The 19,349-nt window shown below is 38.3% G+C and overlaps 1 protein-coding gene across 1 annotated transcript; it reads left to right on the plus strand.

The window, feature by feature from the left end:
- Window positions 1-122: 122 nt before the first annotated feature.
- On the plus strand, window positions 123-18,818 carry tlk2 (tousled-like kinase 2). Its single transcript, XM_006638083.3, has 21 exons — window positions 123-784; window positions 2,102-2,184; window positions 5,462-5,533; window positions 6,107-6,176; window positions 6,790-6,833; window positions 6,950-7,048; window positions 8,179-8,274; window positions 8,464-8,556; window positions 8,931-9,041; window positions 9,204-9,340; window positions 9,594-9,746; window positions 9,943-10,009; window positions 10,466-10,563; window positions 11,287-11,368; window positions 11,815-11,906; window positions 12,209-12,298; window positions 12,854-13,023; window positions 13,175-13,313; window positions 13,548-13,659; window positions 14,124-14,231; window positions 15,117-18,818. Exons 2-21 carry the CDS (start codon window positions 2,104-2,106, stop codon window positions 15,288-15,290), a joined length of 2,088 nt encoding a protein of 695 aa, XP_006638146.1. The 5' UTR covers window positions 123-784; window positions 2,102-2,103; the 3' UTR covers window positions 15,291-18,818.
- Window positions 18,819-19,349: the final 531 nt, after the last annotated feature.

Consider the following 19,349-nt stretch of genomic DNA (forward strand, 5'->3'; position numbering starts at 1 on the left):
ATATGAGGCAAGGTGTGCAATGTGTATACATAACGTGTCCGCTATTAAGTTCTAATCGGGCTATACTGTCCTAGTTATGTTGGGCCAAATTTGTGTCTCAGCTCTTTCATTGGTGCAGATCAGAGGCTATAGGCGGGGTGGGAAAAAACGGGAGCACGATCTCACGAGAAAGAATGAGATTTACCGATTATTGTTTACATTGTTAAAAAAAGATAACCGAACCGAATCAATCCGGATTGACCTGAATTTATCGGAACACGATCACTTCCGCAGCGGAACACGGGACCCTCGATAGATGGGTTGTATCTTGCGTGTTTGCTATACATACTTTATAGCGGTTGCTCTGTGATACAGGTTTAGACTCACCTCGAAAAACAACAAAAAACCTAATCGTTTTCTGCAGCCCATCCCAAATGAAATAGGCGAGAGGACGGAGTTTATTTTGTATAGTGTGAGTAAAGAGAGCAGTCGGGTTTTCCTCAGAAGGAAAAGTAAATACCCCGGAGCTGCCCGCGCAGGGTTAGCGGTAAAGCGGGGTCGGGAAAGCCCGAGGATTTCTAGGCCGCAGCGAGAGTCCCCGCCACCTCTCAGGATCAGGGCCGCGGTGGCTGTATCGAGCAACCTGTGCTGTGTTTTGGAGCCCTGCAAAGGCAAAGGACGGGGATTGGGACGAGGCCTCGTTGGGAGTGTCGGGGGTAGCTGAGGAGGGCCGCAGGAGGCTCGGAGTCGACTCCCAGCGAGTTACCCTGACCCCCGGGGCCCGAGAAAAACTACACCGCCGCAGGTACATGAAGTGGGGATTTACAGCATCGCCCTAAGCTGGGATGGGGATGTGTTTGTTGTTTTCTGGGGGAAAAACATATAATAGCATCATCAGCCCTGGTACGCGTAGTACTTTGAAATGTTTTTAAAATTATTCAAATGAGTTGGAATTTATCCGTTTCCTATAATCTCTGTTTGTACATTAGACTTTTTCTTAATGTGTGTCTAAGTTCCATAAATACAATTCGTTTGCTTGAGATAACCTAAAATGAGGTATACGACACATCAATTAAGAATTTTGAGTCATTCACGCGGTTGTAGATGCTATATTGTACTTTGACGAATGAGAACGTATTGTATAATATTTTACTGTTGTATTAAAATCTACACCTATGCTATAAAGGCCTCGCATTTGGGAAAGGTGACTTGTATTTAAAGTATGACGCTTTAACTTGTTTGCAAGACCTTCCGAAGTGCAATTTCTGAAGAGTGTGCTTTAGTGAAGGAATTAAAATATATAATGTCTGGTGTCATAGATGGCTTTGAATCTTTGGTGTGAAATCAAAATAAAATAATCTTAAACCACTCAATAATATTTAGAACTACATTCTGTGCATATGGATTGATGCACATGAGAGAAACTGTTAAACATGATTTTTTCAAAAATAAGTGAAAATGGTCATTTATTTTCACTGCAGTTTGAGTCATTGACACAGTGCTATTGGAATTATCATTAATTTTTTAAAAAAATTATTAGCTAATGATCTTTTCTATTATTTTAATTGCTGTATGTTGTTTCATGGTTTATCATTTCATGTGACCTGGGAAGCTGTTGTTTTTTGAATCTCTGACACTTATGGGTTTTTTTTCCTCTGGTGAAAAAGCTGTATATCATCAAGGTAGCATTTATACTGAAGTGTTTTTTTCACAGTGCCAGAACCAGGTGGTTTTAGAGGATTTTTTTTTTACGGTAAATGATGTTTTGGAAACCTGTGGGAGTGAGTATAGGATTTGATGGAGGAAAAAATGAGTCACAATTCTCAAGAAACCTTTGTGTTTTTGTATGTGCATTCTATCATATACACATCTGTTGTCTTTATGATTTACCTTTGATAAACTGTTTTTAGTTATTTTAGATGCATATTGTTCTGTGGGGTGCAACATCACACGTTGCTTTAGTAATCATAACAAATTGGGATGCTCACTTTCCAAACCACTTAAAAGTGCTTTTTCGTAATTTATTTTGTTTCTCTTGAGGATGCGCTGATGGACCTTGATCCTGATGTTCCATTTTTCTTATGTAGCCATTATATGTCCACCTGTTACTCTCCCTCTGTAGAAATGATGGAAGAATTGCACAGCCTGGACCCTAGGCGGCAGGAGCTGTTGGAAGCCAGGTTCACAGGGGTTGGGGTCACCAAGGTTGGTAATGCTGTACAGCATAATTTGTTATTAATCACTTAAATGACATGTGTGATGCACAAATGTAAAATAGTCCAACCTAAGTGAAAAGAAAAAAACAAGAGGCTGGAGATTCTGTTGCCCTTAAGTGCCATAGTTGAGTAGCCCTGTGAAGGAGACGGCTTTGACTTGGGAGGATTGTGCCTTCAGTTGAAATCTGGTGCTTTGAGGTTTAGACCGGATAGAGCTCAAGGCATTGCTTCACTGTATGAATAGAAACTTGCTTGCCAAAATTCAGCTTTGTTTTGTAAATTTTCTACCCATTTCCAAACCCACTCTTCTCTTACCATATTCCACATAAGGATAATTTGCAGTCTTTATGGCTTCTGTCATTTTATCAAGTTGAGGCTACTAGGGCATTTTAACTGCTGTGCGGTTCTTATTTTTGGTGAGAGACACTGTGTAAATGACATTTAATTGTGCTGATAATCCAATATTTGGAAGCGGAATTCATTGTTTTATAAACAGTAAGAGCACCTGAAAAGGTCTAACTGTAATTGAAGTCAATCAGAAAAATTAACAAATTTAAAATATTTATGGATGTTTTTTGTAATGCCTCTTTGCATGGTGTAGTATTTATTCATAAGCTAGCACAGCTTCCATGTAAAACATTAACATATCCATCTATAAAAATGCTTGTGATTATTTCGTAGTTGGTATATTGAAATAGTCCAAGGAGGAATTTGCTTAAAATCTAGCAATCATATCTTATGTTAATTTCAAATCTTGAAATTAATAAATCAGATGTGATGTCCAGCCATGCTTTTTTTATAAAATCAAATTAATACTTTGTTTTTGCATAAAAGTTTGGTAATTATTCTGATGAGAGAAGCCTTTCTTTTCTCTGTATAAAGTACAAATAGGAATACCACTTTGAAGCTAGCACTTTGGGCTGAGTGCCAGGCTCATCTAGTGTTGAATGCAGGGCTGCTCTGAAGAAAATGGTGGAAACTAAAATGTTGCCACGTGATTCGTTTCAGCTTCATGGAAGTGTATTGGTGTAGATTGAATCATTGATGTTTTTGAACTGGGGTATCTTGATCCCTGAAGATATCTTGATCCCTGAAGATATCTTGATCCCTGAAGATATCATCCAGCATCACTATGGCGTGTTTGCATCATAGTGACTCATGAGAGTGCTGTAGAATTTGTACTTATTACTGTGGTCACACTGGCTGCCTGCTGTGGAGCAGTGTAGAAAAAATCATTTTAGTTAACTGACAGAGAACCTTAAAACATCCTGAGACTTTACTTGGTTTGATTCATTTTTAAACTATTGGAAGATGTGATGCAAGCAGTATTTCCACCCCATGTTGTTGCATCTGGAATTTTTTTAGCTTTTGTTTTTAGATTGTATCATGGAGAATAAAAGAAATGATCAAATTCGTGCTGAAACACAAATTACTGGGTTTTGCAAGAGATAACTGCAAAATCTACACACTTTTCTGGAATGTTTCTCTCCATCAATTGATTGATCTTAAAGATGCACTGTTTTCAGAGGTCTTTGTTTCTCCCCTTTAATGAAAAGAGTGAATTTCTTCAAGCATATTTACTGTATCTCAGGTGTCAGTGTACATGTGTGATATTTCCTAACCTGTGTTTCATCAGCTCCAGTACTGTAAATGTTTTTTCAGTGTGCTACATGTAATGCATGTTTAGATTCAGATTTGCTCAGAAAATGTGGAATGACAGCTGTTGTATGTTTCTGTAATATAAAGTCTGCAGTGTGGCACAGCAGACTTTATTTTTAATTAAAAGACCTCAGAAGACTGTAAAGGTGCCTAAAATATAACAAACACTTTAGGCCACTTTATTCATAAATGGAACTGATGAGGTAGAAGGTCTATGGAGTAAAAATAATCACAATGTAGTGTATAAATATTGTGGTTATGGTGAATCTACTTTTTTTTTTTATTTTGTTATATTGGAAATGCCAAAATTACAAGATACTAAAGCTGAATTATCTCTAAAATATGTATCTAGAAAAGAAATAGATTAGTTATGGTTTCTTTCACACTGCTGGCAAGTGTCAAGTTATTACATCTTTTCAGATTTTTTTTCCAAATAAGTGCAAAAGTACACCCATGTATCCTCATTCTACAAACAAAAGCCTCAGCATTGTTCTAGAGTGCCAGTGACCAAAAATAAAACCGTCTTCTTCTGAACTACGCCTTGCACCAGTGTGAGAGTCACTCAAATGACTATTTAATCAAACCGTTAAATTATATATGTGTTAGATGCCTTAGGTGCCTTAATTTTGCTTCTCACCCTATTTTCAGAAGCAGAGAAAACTTTGAGTGGCAGATATCCCTCCAAACATAATTCTTCTTTGGGTCTCCTTCTTACAATCTACTCACTGTTAACAGTTTCGCCAGTCCAGTATTTTATTTTTGAAATTATAAAAATGTATTGTTTTGTAAGGTTCTGAGGTTAGCAGGAGCAGTCCACTTAAATTTTCACATTATTACCTCACTGATTGACTAATCTGTGTAAAAATCTGCTGTAATGCTCTAACTGGAATTCAGCAGCTACAATGAAGAACATTTCATGTACAATAGATATTTCTTTGTTGGTGTAACTTACCATTGGTATTTGTTCAAGAAGAGAGGTAAAAGAAATTATTAATTTATTATTTTTATCAGTGTATCACTCAATTATTTTGATTAAAGTTTTTGTATTGATCATTTTTACAGCAAGTCAAATAGTTAAGCTATGGTAAAATTAAAAGTGTATTCTTGTAAGCAAGTGACAGTTAAATAACATTTACCATAAGTTTATAAATTTGCTGAAACCGGAACATTTGAATGTAATGTTACAGGGCAAAAGAGCTAGAAATGTGTTGGTGTTTGTGAGTGTATCAGGATTATCAGTTTACAGGCAGTGAACAGTAGGCTAAGCTAAAACTCAGAGCAGGTGCTACAGGAAAGTTTGAATATACATGCTTTGCTTTTGTAGAATGGAGGTGGTTCTTGATTAGAAGATTTAATGAAACATTAGGTTAGGTTACATTGTCCCTTTTTGCCCATGTGTGTTTTTGTCCTCTATTTCTGAAAAAAACATAACACAATTCTTCCAGCAGTATAAGGAAGATATCAATGTTTGAACCTGAATATATATTCTTTAGCCATGTTGGTTCTATAGACTGGTGTAGCTGAATTTTTGTATAACTTTTGGTCCAGCTCTTCTAACACTTACCATGGAATTCAAGTGGCTTAGGTGCAATTTTGATGTATTGCAGGGATCAGGTAATAATGAGTCTTCCAACCAGAGTCTGTGCAGCGTGGGATCTCTCAGTGACAAGGAGCTAGAGGTCAGTAAAGAAGAAATGAAAGGACTTGGCAGTGACAAATAAACCTTAAACTAAAGAACATTGAATAATTGAAGAAACTATTGCAGAGGATTATGGATTATGATTCTGTGTGAATGACCTTGAAACTTCAGGAATTAATTTGTTTTAATTCAATTCACCAGTTCTTTTCCCCTTTTATACTATTATTTGAAAGCCCCAGTTTTTTTTTCTATACCTGAATGGTAGGAAAAACCACACCCAAAGCTGTGTACACTATGGTGTTTTTTACACCCTGCCACTTCAACGTTTGTGAATATTCTCTTGTCAGTTAAATATATAGTCAAGTTCTAGTCATATTTGGAGAAGTAATTCTGAGCCTTTTCTCTGATTGCCTGTAAGGATTGTGCTCAGGTTTGAACATACACTTACATAATCTAGCAAGATTAGAAATATTGACGGTGAAAACCCAACATACCAATTTATCACAACACAATTTAGCTTGAAGTAGTGAACAGTTAGAATTATACTGGATCATAATTGGCTTGAACTAGCAACGCCTTGACATGCACTAATGTTGCATCTTCTTCAATACAGACACCTGAGAAAAAATCCAATGATCAGAGGAATCGGAAACGAAAAGGAGATCCATATGACACCAGTCAAGGTGACATCATCTTCTCCTGATTGTTAAAATATGGCTCTGAGCTTAAAGTTGACCACAGCCAACTATAACTTTGATTTCCCAAGAGGAGACACTGAAGGTTATGTGGGATTAGTCAGCCAGCTCCATTGACAACATGGCGACTGTTTCAGCGTTCTGGGCGCTTGCAAGCATGTGGTGCTGTCGGTGAGGGTCGTGCCCCTCCTCCTGTCGGGGCTGAACCTCCGGGACAGGGCTGTGGTGCCTATGATGTGTTAAAAGACAAGTGTCTCGAAGAAGGGTGGGTCACAGAGTTCACAACTGTTAGCCAAGGCATAAATATCACACAAATGGGTATTCCACCTTGAGTGCGTATAACAAAAAAATATTTAAAATATTAGGGGATTCTAAATTTATTAAAATATGATCAATCCAAATCAATCAAGTTTCTCTGTTGCCTGAATTCCACGCAAATTAAGTGGCATGTTGATGGAGGGTTTACTCATCCTATGGATGTCCTACACTAATTATTTCCTTTTGTTGTGATCTAAACACGATATGGTATGATTTGTCTTTTGTATCACGTACTGTATGTGCAGACATGATTGACTAACTGAATACTTCCTTTGGCTTTTAGGGAAATGTGGAACAAGAGGGCATAAAATTAGCGATTACTTTGAGGTAAGGAATGCTGCCAATTTTCATAATCAATGTATTGTTAACTTTGAGAAAAGGAAAAACGTGTTTGTTGTATGATTGCAATCTGTTTATTTTCCCTGCCTCTGTTTCTTTGCTAGTTTGCGGGTGGCAGTGGCCCTGGTACCAGCCCCGGTAGGAGTGTCCCACCAGTGGCACGCTCTTCTCCTCAACATTCCTTATCTAACCCCCCCGCCTCGGTGAGCACCCAACTCCCTGCCAAATATTCTTGCATTTTAGAACATTGTTTTTAGAAGTTTTTTTTTCAAGCTGTATTTACATGTAAACAATTATAACTTATACTTAAACCCCCAAAAACATTCTCCTGCCTTTTGTAGTATGGAAAAAAATGTTTCTGCAGTCATTCAGCATTTTATACTGTACCTAGTGGTACTCCATTGTGCTTCATGGAAAGATTGTTGTGTTAAACATAGAAATAAAGCGAAATACTGTAATGTAAGTAAAATTGAAACATCAGCATAGTTATGTTATTGTATGTAATGAGTAAGATTTAGTGACTTACAAATGTTAGCCTTAAATATTTTTTATTATATAAAATCAACAACTAAAATATGTTCAGATGAGGAAATATTCATTTGGACTGCACCTTACCTAATCCTAGCCTAACCTAAATACGATGTTTGCATCTTAACCAGTTTTATTGGACAACATGAGATTTTAGCATTGCTATGGAGAAAGTGTTTCAGTCACAAGAAGTGCATCCAGTTGCTAGCTCATCTGGTCATAGTTAAGCTCCATGTGTGTATTCCAAGGTTCAATGCTGGTGTTCTCAACTTGATCATGATGAGTGACATGAGAAATTGGATGTGACGCAGTTTCTTTACTTGTGTAATGCTCTTCAAAGTTTGTGAATATTCTCTTGTCAGTTAAATATATAGTCAAGTTCTAGTCATATATTTGGAGAAGCAATTCTGAGCTTTTTCTCTAATTGCCTGTAAGGATTGTGCTCAGATTTGAACATACACTCACATAATCTAGCAAGATTAGAAATATTGACGGTGAAAACCCAACATACGAAGTTATCACAACACAATTTAGCTTGAGGTAGTGAACAGTTAGAATTATATTGGATCTAGAAAGAAGGCTCCTCAGCCGAAACTTTGTGTTTCCTTTCTCCTCTTTTCAACATGGAATAACCCTATTATTTCTGTTGTGCAGGTCCAGCAGGGCAGTCCATCATCTACAGGCTCTGCCAACACTGACCAGTTAGAATTATATTGGATCTAGAAAGAAGGCTCCACAGCCGAAACTTTGTGTTTCCTTTCTCCTCTTTTCAACATGGAATAACCCTATTATTTCTGTTGTGCAGGTCCAGCAGGGCAGTCCATCATCTACAGGCTCTGCCAACACTGACCATTCCTCCAGCTCCCAGAAGCCCATCTCCACTCTGCATAAAGCAACACAGGTACAGGGCTGCTGCACACTTCTGGCTTTTGCTGGCAATCACTGTCAAAATCTTTGAACGGTACTCTGATAGTTTCTAGTCTTTTGTCCTGTTTCTCTGTATTTGCTGTAGCTGTATTTATATCATAATCCAGGTCAGCACTGAGCACTGTTGAGAAAAGTTTTAAATTCAGATTGTGGCTTTTTGCAGTCGGACCTCACAATTGAAAAGCTTAAAGCTTTGGAAAACAACAAGAACTCTGATCTGGAGAAAAAAGAGGGAAGAATAGATGACTTATTGCGGGTAAGATTCTAAATACTACTCCTTATCCGGGGTGAGATGTATGTTTTTATTAGTATGGTATTACATTCACATACACATACGGAAGGTCTTTAATCTCAAGTCTTCACTGAAAATCCATTAAGAAACTGTAATTCCCATAGTTATATTGGGGATTCACAAACTTTCTTGGAAGTGTAGATGTGTTAGAGCTATACCATTGTGAACAGGTCATTTAATTGCTTTGCATTTCTCATGGTTTGATCTCTGTCTTGAGCATGCAGCAGCCTTCTTAAAGAGCCACAAAGTAGTACAGTTTCAGGAAGCTCAATTGCACACTGCAATCCACAGTTTTGGTTCATATGGTCTGTACAACTAAGAACTTGATACCATTTCAGGCAAACTGTGATCTACGACGGCAGATTGATGAGCAACAGAAGATGCTGGAAAAGTACAAGGAACGGTTAAACAAGTGTGTGACCATGAGCAAAAAGCTACTAATTGAGAAGGTGAGTGAATCTAGACTACTACCTTATTCAGATGTTTATCTGATTCTAATTCTTACCAGTAAAACCAAAAAAAACTAATTTTCTCTTCCTGTATGCATATCCAACTTGAATTAGTATCAAGAGTCAAGTTTAAAAAGGCATGTCTCTAACCCCTTTTTTCAGTCCAAACAGGAAAAAATGGCATGTCGAGACAAGAGCATGCAGGACCGTTTGAGACTTGGGCATTTCACCACAGTGCGGCACGGAGCCTCTTTCACAGAGCAGTGGACTGATGGATACGCCTTTCAGAACCTCATCAAGTAAGAGTTTAGAACAAGGACCATATGACTGAGGTGTTAACAAAACAGCAACTTGCACATGACCTCTCTTCCCAGTTGAGAATCTCAAAGTACTTACAACTTAATTCCAAGACAGTTAAGTTGTCTTAAAAAAACAAAAATGACACATTGAACATACATTATCTGAATTCTCAATATGTAACTGTTCAATGATTAGAGGAATATTAAAAGGTTCATTAAACTGTGAGTTTAAGTGACTTACTCTCTCCTTCAGACAACAGGAGCGAATAAACACCCAGCGTGAAGAAATCGAGAGGCAGCGGAAAATGTTGGCAAAACGGAAACCTCCAGCCATGGGCCAGACGCCACCACCCAACCTGGAGCAGAATAAACGCAAAAACAAGGCCAATGGTGCTGAGAGTGAAACGTATGTTTTCTTTTGAAAACTATACGTCCCTTAGACAATATTCCCTTTATCCTAGAGCTGACCTTTCTCTAGACGTGACCAATATGTGAGAGGTTGGCCATAAGTGGAAGTCGAAATCAAGCCTCTTCAGCATTGTGCATAAAAGAATCATGACATGCTTGCAGGGATGGTCTTAATGTTTAGTTTTTCTTTTCAGGTTAACGCTTGCCGAATACCATGAGCAAGAGGAGATTTTTAAGTTGAGGCTTGGACACCTCAAAAAGGTAAAGTCAATTTCGATGTTTAATTTATTGATGGAATGCGTTTTTTCAACAGTCGTTTTCTCGCTCAAAATCAAGGATATTCATGAGATATTAGATGTTTTTGTTTTATGCAATTAGATTTTCAACAATTTTGTACAAATAAACCAGGTGTTGTCTCGTGACATCATTCTTTAGACAGTAAGGGAAATCAGACAAGTTACATAAAGGTATGCTTTTGGATGCGTTTTCTTCTGAGCTTTTTAAAAGATGTTATGACCTGCTGCTGAATTAAAACTAGGTCATCATGTAACAATAGTTATAAATCTGATTTTCCCGATGGTAAAACAATTAGATTGCTGTTAGTAGATGTTTTTGCATAAGGCTTTGTCTGATAAAAGTCCTTTGTACAGAGCTTTGTACAAGGAAGGCTGCTAGAGTTTTTGAGCTGCAATTACAGGAGCTGTGTGTTTCTCACAGGAAGAAGCTGAGATACAGGCAGAGCTGGAACGGTTAGAGAGAGTACGAAACCTGCACATTCGGGAGCTCAAAAGGATACACAATGAAGATAATTCTCAGTAAGTCACTGAGATCTTTATCCAGAAAGCTTATCTGAAACATGGAGCCCTTGGCCGGTTAGACAGCCCACTGACTAGAATCGTAGGTCATAACAATATATGATTGCAAACAACTGGGTGCCGTCTGGCCCATCTAAAACAAATGGCCCATCTAATCCACACTTATTTTGGCTTCACCAAAGCTCCAACATAGACTGGACCACACGTCAACCAGGGGTTACACTGCATCTGGCTGGAGGTTCATTGATAAACCTTGTCTACATGGTTAACATAAGCTCCCCAGTTTAAGAAAAGTGAAATGTAGTCAGTATAATATTAATAATTGTGAAAACAGAAATACTTGGTAACTTCTGTACTAAATTCTTTGAATGCATTTTTTTTAAATTAGCTCAGATCATTACTATTTGTAGTGGCATTGGTTTGATTTTGGATTTACATATCATAGGATGACAAGAGAGCTGTCTTTTGTCGCACCTCCTGTTTCTGAGGACCCAAGGGTCATTGTAATTGACTCAGATTATGCCTGTACTCTAGTGCTGTAACTCAATCACACTTTTCATGTGGATGACAAGCAGTAGGTTTGGTGGTTCCTGCAGCTTGTCAACAGAACAAGACAGGAGAGCAGTGTTAATTTGGTAGGATAATGAAGACCTCTGCTGAATAAGTGCAGATATTGTGCTTTGAGAGTCTCGCACCTGCTTCACTGTCACACTGTTATTCCAGGTTCAAAGATCACCCGACATTAAATGACAGATACCTGTTACTACATTTGCTAGGAAGAGGCGGGTTCAGTGAGGTCTATAAGGTAAGGATGGTCCTTTGTCTCAGACTGACTAGATGGGGAAAATAAATATGATACAAATGATTTTTATGTTTAATTGAAGTCTTTTGGAATGTCATTGAATATCCTGCTATGTATCTTGCAGATGGTTTTATGAAACTGCTGATGTATTTTGGAACTATGTTTTGAAAATGTTTTTTTTTCTTCTCTAATTGTTAGTTTGCTTTTCAGTGTTTTGCCAGACAGCTCATCAGCCTTTTTTCTTTTTATGAGAAGCCTTTTCACAGTCCACACAAAAGGCAACACCACACCGGATAAAGACATGATGCAGCATGAGAAAATGGAGGCTTGTAGAAAAAAGCCAATTACACTTAGTTCTTTAATGACCTATTATGTGTGACAATCAGTACTTTGAAACCTGGACTTTGGGTTTAATAACTTTAGCGTTCTTTATTTTTTGTGATTTCCAGGCCTTTGACCTTACAGAACAGAGATATGTCGCTGTTAAAATTCACCAGTTAAACAAGAACTGGAGAGACGAAAAGAAAGAAAACTACCACAAGTATGCTTATTTGTTCCTCTGTATTTCACTGATAAGTTAACTTACACAAATGTTAGAGCTCTTTTTCTCTTGTGGGAATGTTTTTATTTCAATTTCACTCTTCTGTGCTTCTTCATTGTTATTAACTTTACAGTTCTTTACCATATCCTGTAATAAGTAATTACACAATAACTAATAAAGGTGTCTGCATTGTATTTGAATGTGCAAACATCTTTGGCAAGTATTTAAGCGTGCTTGGCACCCTGTAATGCAGCTTTCTTTAGGGTCTGTTGTGCTCCTCATGCAGTGTCCTGTGATTTCAGACATGCCTGCAGGGAATACAGAATCCACAAAGAGCTGGACCATCCTCGAATAGTCAAGCTCTATGACTATTTCTCACTCGACACAGACTCGTAAGTGTTCTCCTCCCATTTCTATTAATACAAAGGAACGACTAAGGTTTATGCAGTGCTGTAAAGAGAAGATGTTGAGCCTTCTTGAAGTGTAAACACCTTCCATGCCTGCATAAGGCCCCACAGCTGAAACGTTATTTCTTTTCGTCTCTTTACAGCATGGAATAAACCTTTACTTGTTCCTCTACAGCCTACGCATGCTGACGCAGCTCCCTACTTTAACCATTTCTTTGAATTCCTGAAATCAGTTACTGTTTTTTTCCCCATGAAGTTTGATTTTTTTGAATACTTACTGGCATTTTTAGAGATATAATTTCTAATTTTCTATTTTTGGGTATTATTTTAGGATCTTTTGCTTTTTTGTTAACACTGTAATCCTAGTAGTTTACTCTGTGGTTTTTTATTGAGGTCTACTTTCTAAATTCCCTGTTCAGTGAAACCCAGGTTCCAAATATTTAGACCATACAGTCGACCTGTCATACCTGTTGCCCCTGTTTAAAAACTTGTGACAAATTTCAGAAACATGGTTGCAATCTTATGGTTCTACATTGGCAGGTTTTGTACAGTTTTGGAGTACTGTGAGGGGAACGACTTGGATTTCTACTTGAAACAGCACAAGCTAATGACCGAGAAGGAGGCTCGTTCCATCATCATGCAAATTGTTAACGCACTAAAGTACCTCAATGAGATCAAGCCCCCCATCATTCACTATGACCTCAAACCAGGTATGTGTAGCATCATATAAGCATGCCACCTTTTTCTTCTTTAGAAGAGGTCTTCTTCTGAATTTGGTCTAGCTTTGAAGTGCAGTGGATTGTGTCATGTGTCATGTGTCATGTGTTGACGTGAGTAATCATAGATTTTTCATTTGGACAGGTAATATTCTCCTTGTCAACGGGACGGCATGTGGGGAGATTAAAATCACAGATTTTGGTTTGTCCAAGATAATGGATGATGACAGCTATAACTCAGTGGATGGCATGGAACTGACATCACAAGGCGCTGGAACCTACTGGTATTTTTTTTTACTAGAGAAACTTGTAATGATGATTAGAAATACCATAATGTCAGGCTTTTCAGATCCAAAATTTTTGTAAAAAATGGAGCATTGTTTAAATTCAATGAAAAATACTCTGCCACATCTTCTTTTAAAATGGACAGTCACCTGAGCCATTACTGATGTGCATAAAGTTAAACCTCTGTAAGCACCAGACGTTGGGTATAGTTGTCTTTACTGTCTTCTATCCAGGTATCTTCCCCCTGAGTGTTTTGTGGTGGGGAAAGAGCCTCCAAAGATCTCCAACAAGGTGGATGTTTGGTCAGTGGGTGTCATCTTCTACCAGTGTCTGTATGGGAGGAAGGTAAGAGCTCCCAGTAGGCTGTTCATCTGGAGCTTTTGACTGCAGCTTCCTCCCATAGGAGGCATCTTTTGTCATTTATATCTGCTTTATGTTTTGTGATACCAGTTTGTTGTTTGAAATGTAATTTACACACTTTCTCTGTTAATGTCTTTAGTTTGTGATATTTCAAAGAAGTATCTCTGCAGGAATTCCAAATGTTCCGAGCTAAAAAGGGTTGTGTGATTGAAAAAGTAACACAGGATACAGGACGGGTGTAGTCCCTGGACAGGACTCCAGTACGTCACATATACATATTCATGCATATGTACATATAGGGACCATTTTAGCGATGCCGATTAAGCTAGACTGCGAGTCTGCTCTGATCCAACAGCTCCTAGGAATCAGCATTAACTACCACAGGACTTTGCCACTGTAATAGGATATATACAAAATGCGATGTTCCTAATTCAGTTTGTCTTCAACAGCCTTTTGGTCACAACCAGTCACAACAAGACATTCTTCAGGAGAACACCATTCTGAAGGCCACAGAAGTACAGTTTCCACCTAAACCAGTAATCTCCCCAGAAGCAAAGGTAATCTTGTGGGTGAGGCAGGCATATGGCTGCTCTCTTCTTCATGCAGATCGGATTGTCTCACAGTAAAAAAAAGGATCTGTTTCTCCTCGTTATCTGGCCATAAGTCTCTCATCTTTATCGTCAAGTGGGGAGTTGTCAGCATGTTTGCTATAAAAGAATAAATACAGGTTAATTCCCCCACTTAAAAATATGTAGGAGAATAACTACACTTCTTTGTGATACATTATCTTCATGCATATTTTGCATCTGCATTTAACCAGTAGGTGGTAGCATTGTGGCAGGTACATCTGTACAAAATGCTGCTATGAAGCATTTGCCAATAAAAAAAACCCCGGTACTTTTAGCCTCACCCAATTTGTCCCAGAATTTAGAAAGTTAGATGTTGGTTTAATTTTTAAGAAAACATTTAACCCTTGATTTGACTATATATTTGCTTTTTGAACTTGAACATACATTGATCATTGGATTTTATTTTTACCTGTTCAACCCATATTTTATTTTAGGTTTTATATCATGATGATGCAGAGTGTGTTATGTGAATGAATTCTAAAGATTGATTAGTGTACATACTAAACATGATCGTTAAAGCTAATCCAGACATATTGTACAATTCTCTTTTTCAAGAGACAATCATAATGTGACAGTATAGGGGAGGTTAATGTGCCTGTATGTCTTTGTGGATTTAAGAATGTTTGAGTTAACCCTTTTGAACTATTTGTGCAAAATATTTTGTTTAGATTTCCTCTTGATTTTTAAGAAATGCTCAGACAAAGTAAATAAGTGGCTTCATTTTAAGGCTTTTTGTTATGAGAACCGAAGCTGATCTTGTAGCTGAAGTTGATGCATGCTTTACTGACTGGAACCTTTGTTTTCAATGCACAGGCATTCATCCGCCGCTGTCTAGCATATAGAAAAGAGGACAGGATAGATGTCTTACAGCTGGCGAGTGATCCTTACTTGATGCCTCATATCCGCAAGTCTGTGGCCACTACTGGCACCCCAGGGAGCGCCATCCCATCCACGTCAAGTTCCTCCAATAGCAGTGCCTCAAACTGATTGGCTGGCACCTGCAGCTGCACACCTGAAGAAGTCCCTAGTACAAATTTGAGATTTAAAACGGAGAAAGAAATGGAAGAACAGAGAAGGCCAGGACCGTGAGAACGGGAGGCAGAATTTCTGGCCCAGTGTTACTTTCCGAGAGCCTTTTCCGTGGGATACCGTGCTGAAAGCAGCATGACTGCCTTGCTGTGAGAAGCACAGGAAAGATAAATCGATAGATGTCGAAGCACTGGGGTGAAACAGAAACACATGAAATACAGAGCTACAAACCGAATTTAGAGGATTTTTTTAAATAAGTCAGAACTGTCAACAACTAAGGCCCTACCCAAACAGCACTTGTAGAGCTGATAACTGTACTTGGATGACATTTCAAAGCTTTTGTTCTGTGAGAGTGTGTAAGTGCTCAGAAAGCAGCAAAGGCCCCGACAGGATGTAAGTTAGTTGAGCTTTTTCTAAACCATGCCCTCGTCATATTGTAGCCACATCATAACTTTATGGTGATCACAGGCTGGTTTTTCACTTTCTCCTATAATAATCCTTATCTGTCTGAGCTTGATAAGAGGGATGCTCAGTTTTCTCTTCCCTAACCCTAGTCTGATACTACTTGGTGGTAGTTCCACTTTAATTTTAAGAGTTTGTGGACTCAAGACTAAAAAAGGCAAAGGAGGGAAGAGAGGGTCATTGCATTTTAGCAGGTTATACTTGTATGTTGTTTTTTAGTTGTTTTTAACATTTTAACAGAAATGAAAACTGGAATTAATTTGTTTTTATTATTTTTAGGTTATGTGTTTTTCTTAATATCCCTGTTTTTTATCCATGAGGGGCTTGAATTTCAGTATGTTGTATGAGGAGGAGGGAGGGCCTTAGAGTAAAATTGCATATAAACCATTAAATATTGTTAAAAAATTGTAGTGTTGGTTTTACTTTATGTATGCTAAAAAGATATGTTCTGGTATTGTTACCTCTATACATTTTGCCTTTTTGGTCAAACTCATTATACCAAAGGTAATCTGTCCTGGCTTTGTAGGAGCAAAGTGGTTACAGAAGATAGATGTCTTGTAGGTAGCATAAATGTAAATTAGTGGATTTTGCTAAACCACCCTTTGAAAAAGAAACTGTATGGCATAGGGGACATTTCTGTTCAGTTAATGTTCTATTTCACGTTTTATATGCATTGCAACCAAGCAAATCTTTCTCATGACTTTTTATAAGGAAAAGCATTGAATTTGTTTTTAACTGCACATGCAAAATGTCAGCTTGGTTTAGTAAGAAAAACTAGGTTGCTGTTTGACGTGGTGTTGATTGACTACTTCTCTCTGGACCAGAATTTCCAGATCAGTATCCCAGTATGGTAACTGGACACTCCACTGTAGAAACTGTCATTTCAATAGGAAGTTAAGCCATGTTTCAGAGTACTTGATCGTTAAAAATCCTGCGGCACTAGATGTAAGCCTAATGGGGAGCTGACCCTGGTGTCGTGGGCTTGCATTATCGGCTCTACCAATGTTCTGTCTTCATTTACCCGATGAAGTTCACCTGCTTGACTGTTAAAACGTCTGCTATAAGTCATCCTCCAGGTCATACGTGAGGAGAGCTTTGGGATCCTTTGGGCTGTAAAGTTCTATAAATGCTGGGAATTATTTGCAATATTAAGGAAATACATTAAGATAACACATTAAACATTTTTTAAAGTATTTCCCCATACACAGTGCCTCCAAAACCATCCAGTGTGAGTACACAATGTCTGGGTATGCTGCAACCTGCGTTGCCTCGTGGGTTTTGTTTTTACAAACTGTTTCATGTGTCACTGTTAACTTCACTGCACTTCTTAGTACAATGGTGATCATATTCTCGGTGATGGGACACAGCCATGAGTAACAACACCAGAACAAGATGTATGGAAAAGAGATGTGTACCTGTTTCTGACTTCGTTTATATCTTTCATGATGCTGTAAAGCCAAGATGTAGAACTTCTGATCATTGACACGCATAGACTGATTTAGGAAAGCTTCATCCATATTGGATATATATAGCTATTATGTTGCCTATCTTGTACATATATAACTTGCTGCGTTCTTTATGCGTGCAGTCTCGAATTATAAGGGAGGAGTGACTTCACAGTGGACCGTGTTGCTGCCTTGGAGTGCTGTTGCACAGGGTTCAGTTCCTGGCATGTAGAATTTTGTTGTATCGTTTCCCCATGTTCATGTGGTTTCCATCCTAGTGGTCCAGTTTCCTCACACCAGTCCAAAGACTAGGTTAGGTTAATTAACTTCTGTAAAATTGGTGGTGCTGTAAGTGTGTGTCGTCTCTACCTACCCTGCAATGGACTGGTGTCCTGTCCAGGGTGTAAGCTGTTACTTGCTGGGATCAGTTCTGGCCCCCCTGCCACATTGTATTTGATAAAGTGATTAGAAAATTGATGTATCTGTTATACAAAAAGTTAACTGTAGAGCTGTGCAAGAGATGGTACTCCTAAAAAAAATGCAATACTTCTCCAAATTGAAATTTGTACATTTGCTTGGTTTAGCGTGTGAGCTAAAACTGCCTCCCTTGAAGTTTATAATGGAATGTATGAACTGCTTTCAGCTCCTGTTAAAAATCATTATATGCTGTTTTAGAAAGTTAGCTTCTCTGCATAGGCAGCAGCATCTTTGCTGAGATGAGCTATAAGAAATTTCTCCAGTCATGTTGTGCAAAGAGTAATTGTGAGGAAAAATCTAAAATGTAGTATCATATCTCAGACTCAGAAATTTCTGAAATAACTAGATGTGAGGTAATAGAAAAAGTTTGCTCATTTTTTTCTGCAATGTTGCATTAGTTAAGCACAATCCTGAATCAAGCTGCAAGCCATCTCTATCGTTTATTGGCAGGCTTCAGTGCTGAAGTCTTGTTGTGGATTCTTAATGAAACAACCCTCATTTCAGATGTAAATGAAGTGTTTGTGAAAGGTTTTGATGCAGGGACACGAGCTCCTGTAGCTCTGTCTAGGATGTGCCTAGGATGTGGGTTTCATATATGAGGTCTGTTTTGTTCAAAGTAGGGGAAGCAAAAACTTTCTGAAGAAATGTTCTCTGGCTTGTTGCGGACTGTAAGGGGGAGGGACATCAGCTATGACGCATTACCCTTCTCATACAACCTCCCGGGAGCACTGGCCTCTCGACCTGGGGAGGAGGGGGTAGTGTCAGCCCCTTCGATGTAGATGGCACATCTTGAAGGCAGGTGAGCAGAAAAATATACATGGCCAAGCGGGACCTGAGGATTTTGAAACATTTTTTCATTGCTCTCTTGTAACTTCTGCAATTCCCTGTAGTGCTGTTTCCTTTCCGGATTTTTCATGTACTTACAGGTTTGTTTGACAGACTGAAAGGAAGAAGTCTAGCTTCTGTCACAGGGAGTTTGTTCTGTGTTAATTGTAGTTTTGCTGCAGAGTGGTGTGTTTGCAAGTAATAGTACAGAGAAACATCTTACAATGTTATTCACAAAAGTATATCCCCCGATTAAAGGTTCTCCATTTGTATTGGATGATGGTTGGGCTTTTGTTATTGACAAAGTTCAAAATCAGCATTTTTATTAAGTTTTTGATATCCGTTTGCTGTCAGTTGGGGTTCACTTTGAAAGGTGAACGGAAAGCATCTTCAGTCAACAGTATTTATTTTGCAGTGTGATAGGAGTTTCACAGCCCGTTTTTGACTAATTCTTGGCTCTCTTCTGATTCCATTAACTGACCTGTATTTCAGAGTTCAGAGTGTCTTGTGTGCATATTTGCAAGGGTGGATTTGGTAGTTTCAGATGACTTAGTCTGGGGTCAGCAGTTTATTTGTGTTAAGCTAATGTTACAAGAAAAGGCAAATATCCATAAAAACGGTTTGCAGTTCTACTGAACTCTTTTAATGATTTGTTTCTACACAAGATATTTTGCTCTGACAAAGTGCAGTATTTTTAATAGGCCTAGTGGTCAATATCGGTCAGCCATTCTGCCTCACGTTTCAAGACTGTAAGGTTTAATTCTGGTCCAGAGCATCTGTGTAGTTTGCACGTTCTTCCCATATTCAC

This window comes from Lepisosteus oculatus, chromosome 28 (assembly GCF_040954835.1).
Source record: "Lepisosteus oculatus isolate fLepOcu1 chromosome 28, fLepOcu1.hap2, whole genome shotgun sequence".
NCBI classification, from domain to species: domain Eukaryota; kingdom Metazoa; phylum Chordata; class Actinopteri; order Semionotiformes; family Lepisosteidae; genus Lepisosteus; species Lepisosteus oculatus.

Bases quoted from the DNA above. Each gene is read 5' to 3' on its own strand.
- tlk2 (XM_006638083.3), top strand. From the start codon at position 2,104: ATGATGGAAGAATTGCACAGCCTGGACCCTAGGCGGCAGGAGCTGTTG. The intron at 11,369-11,814 runs GTAAGGATGGTC...TGTGATTTCCAG, and splicing joins GGTTCAGTGAGGTCTATAAG to GCCTTTGACCTTACAGAACA. The intron at 11,907-12,208 runs GTATGCTTATTT...CTGTGATTTCAG, and splicing joins AAGAAAGAAAACTACCACAA to ACATGCCTGCAGGGAATACA.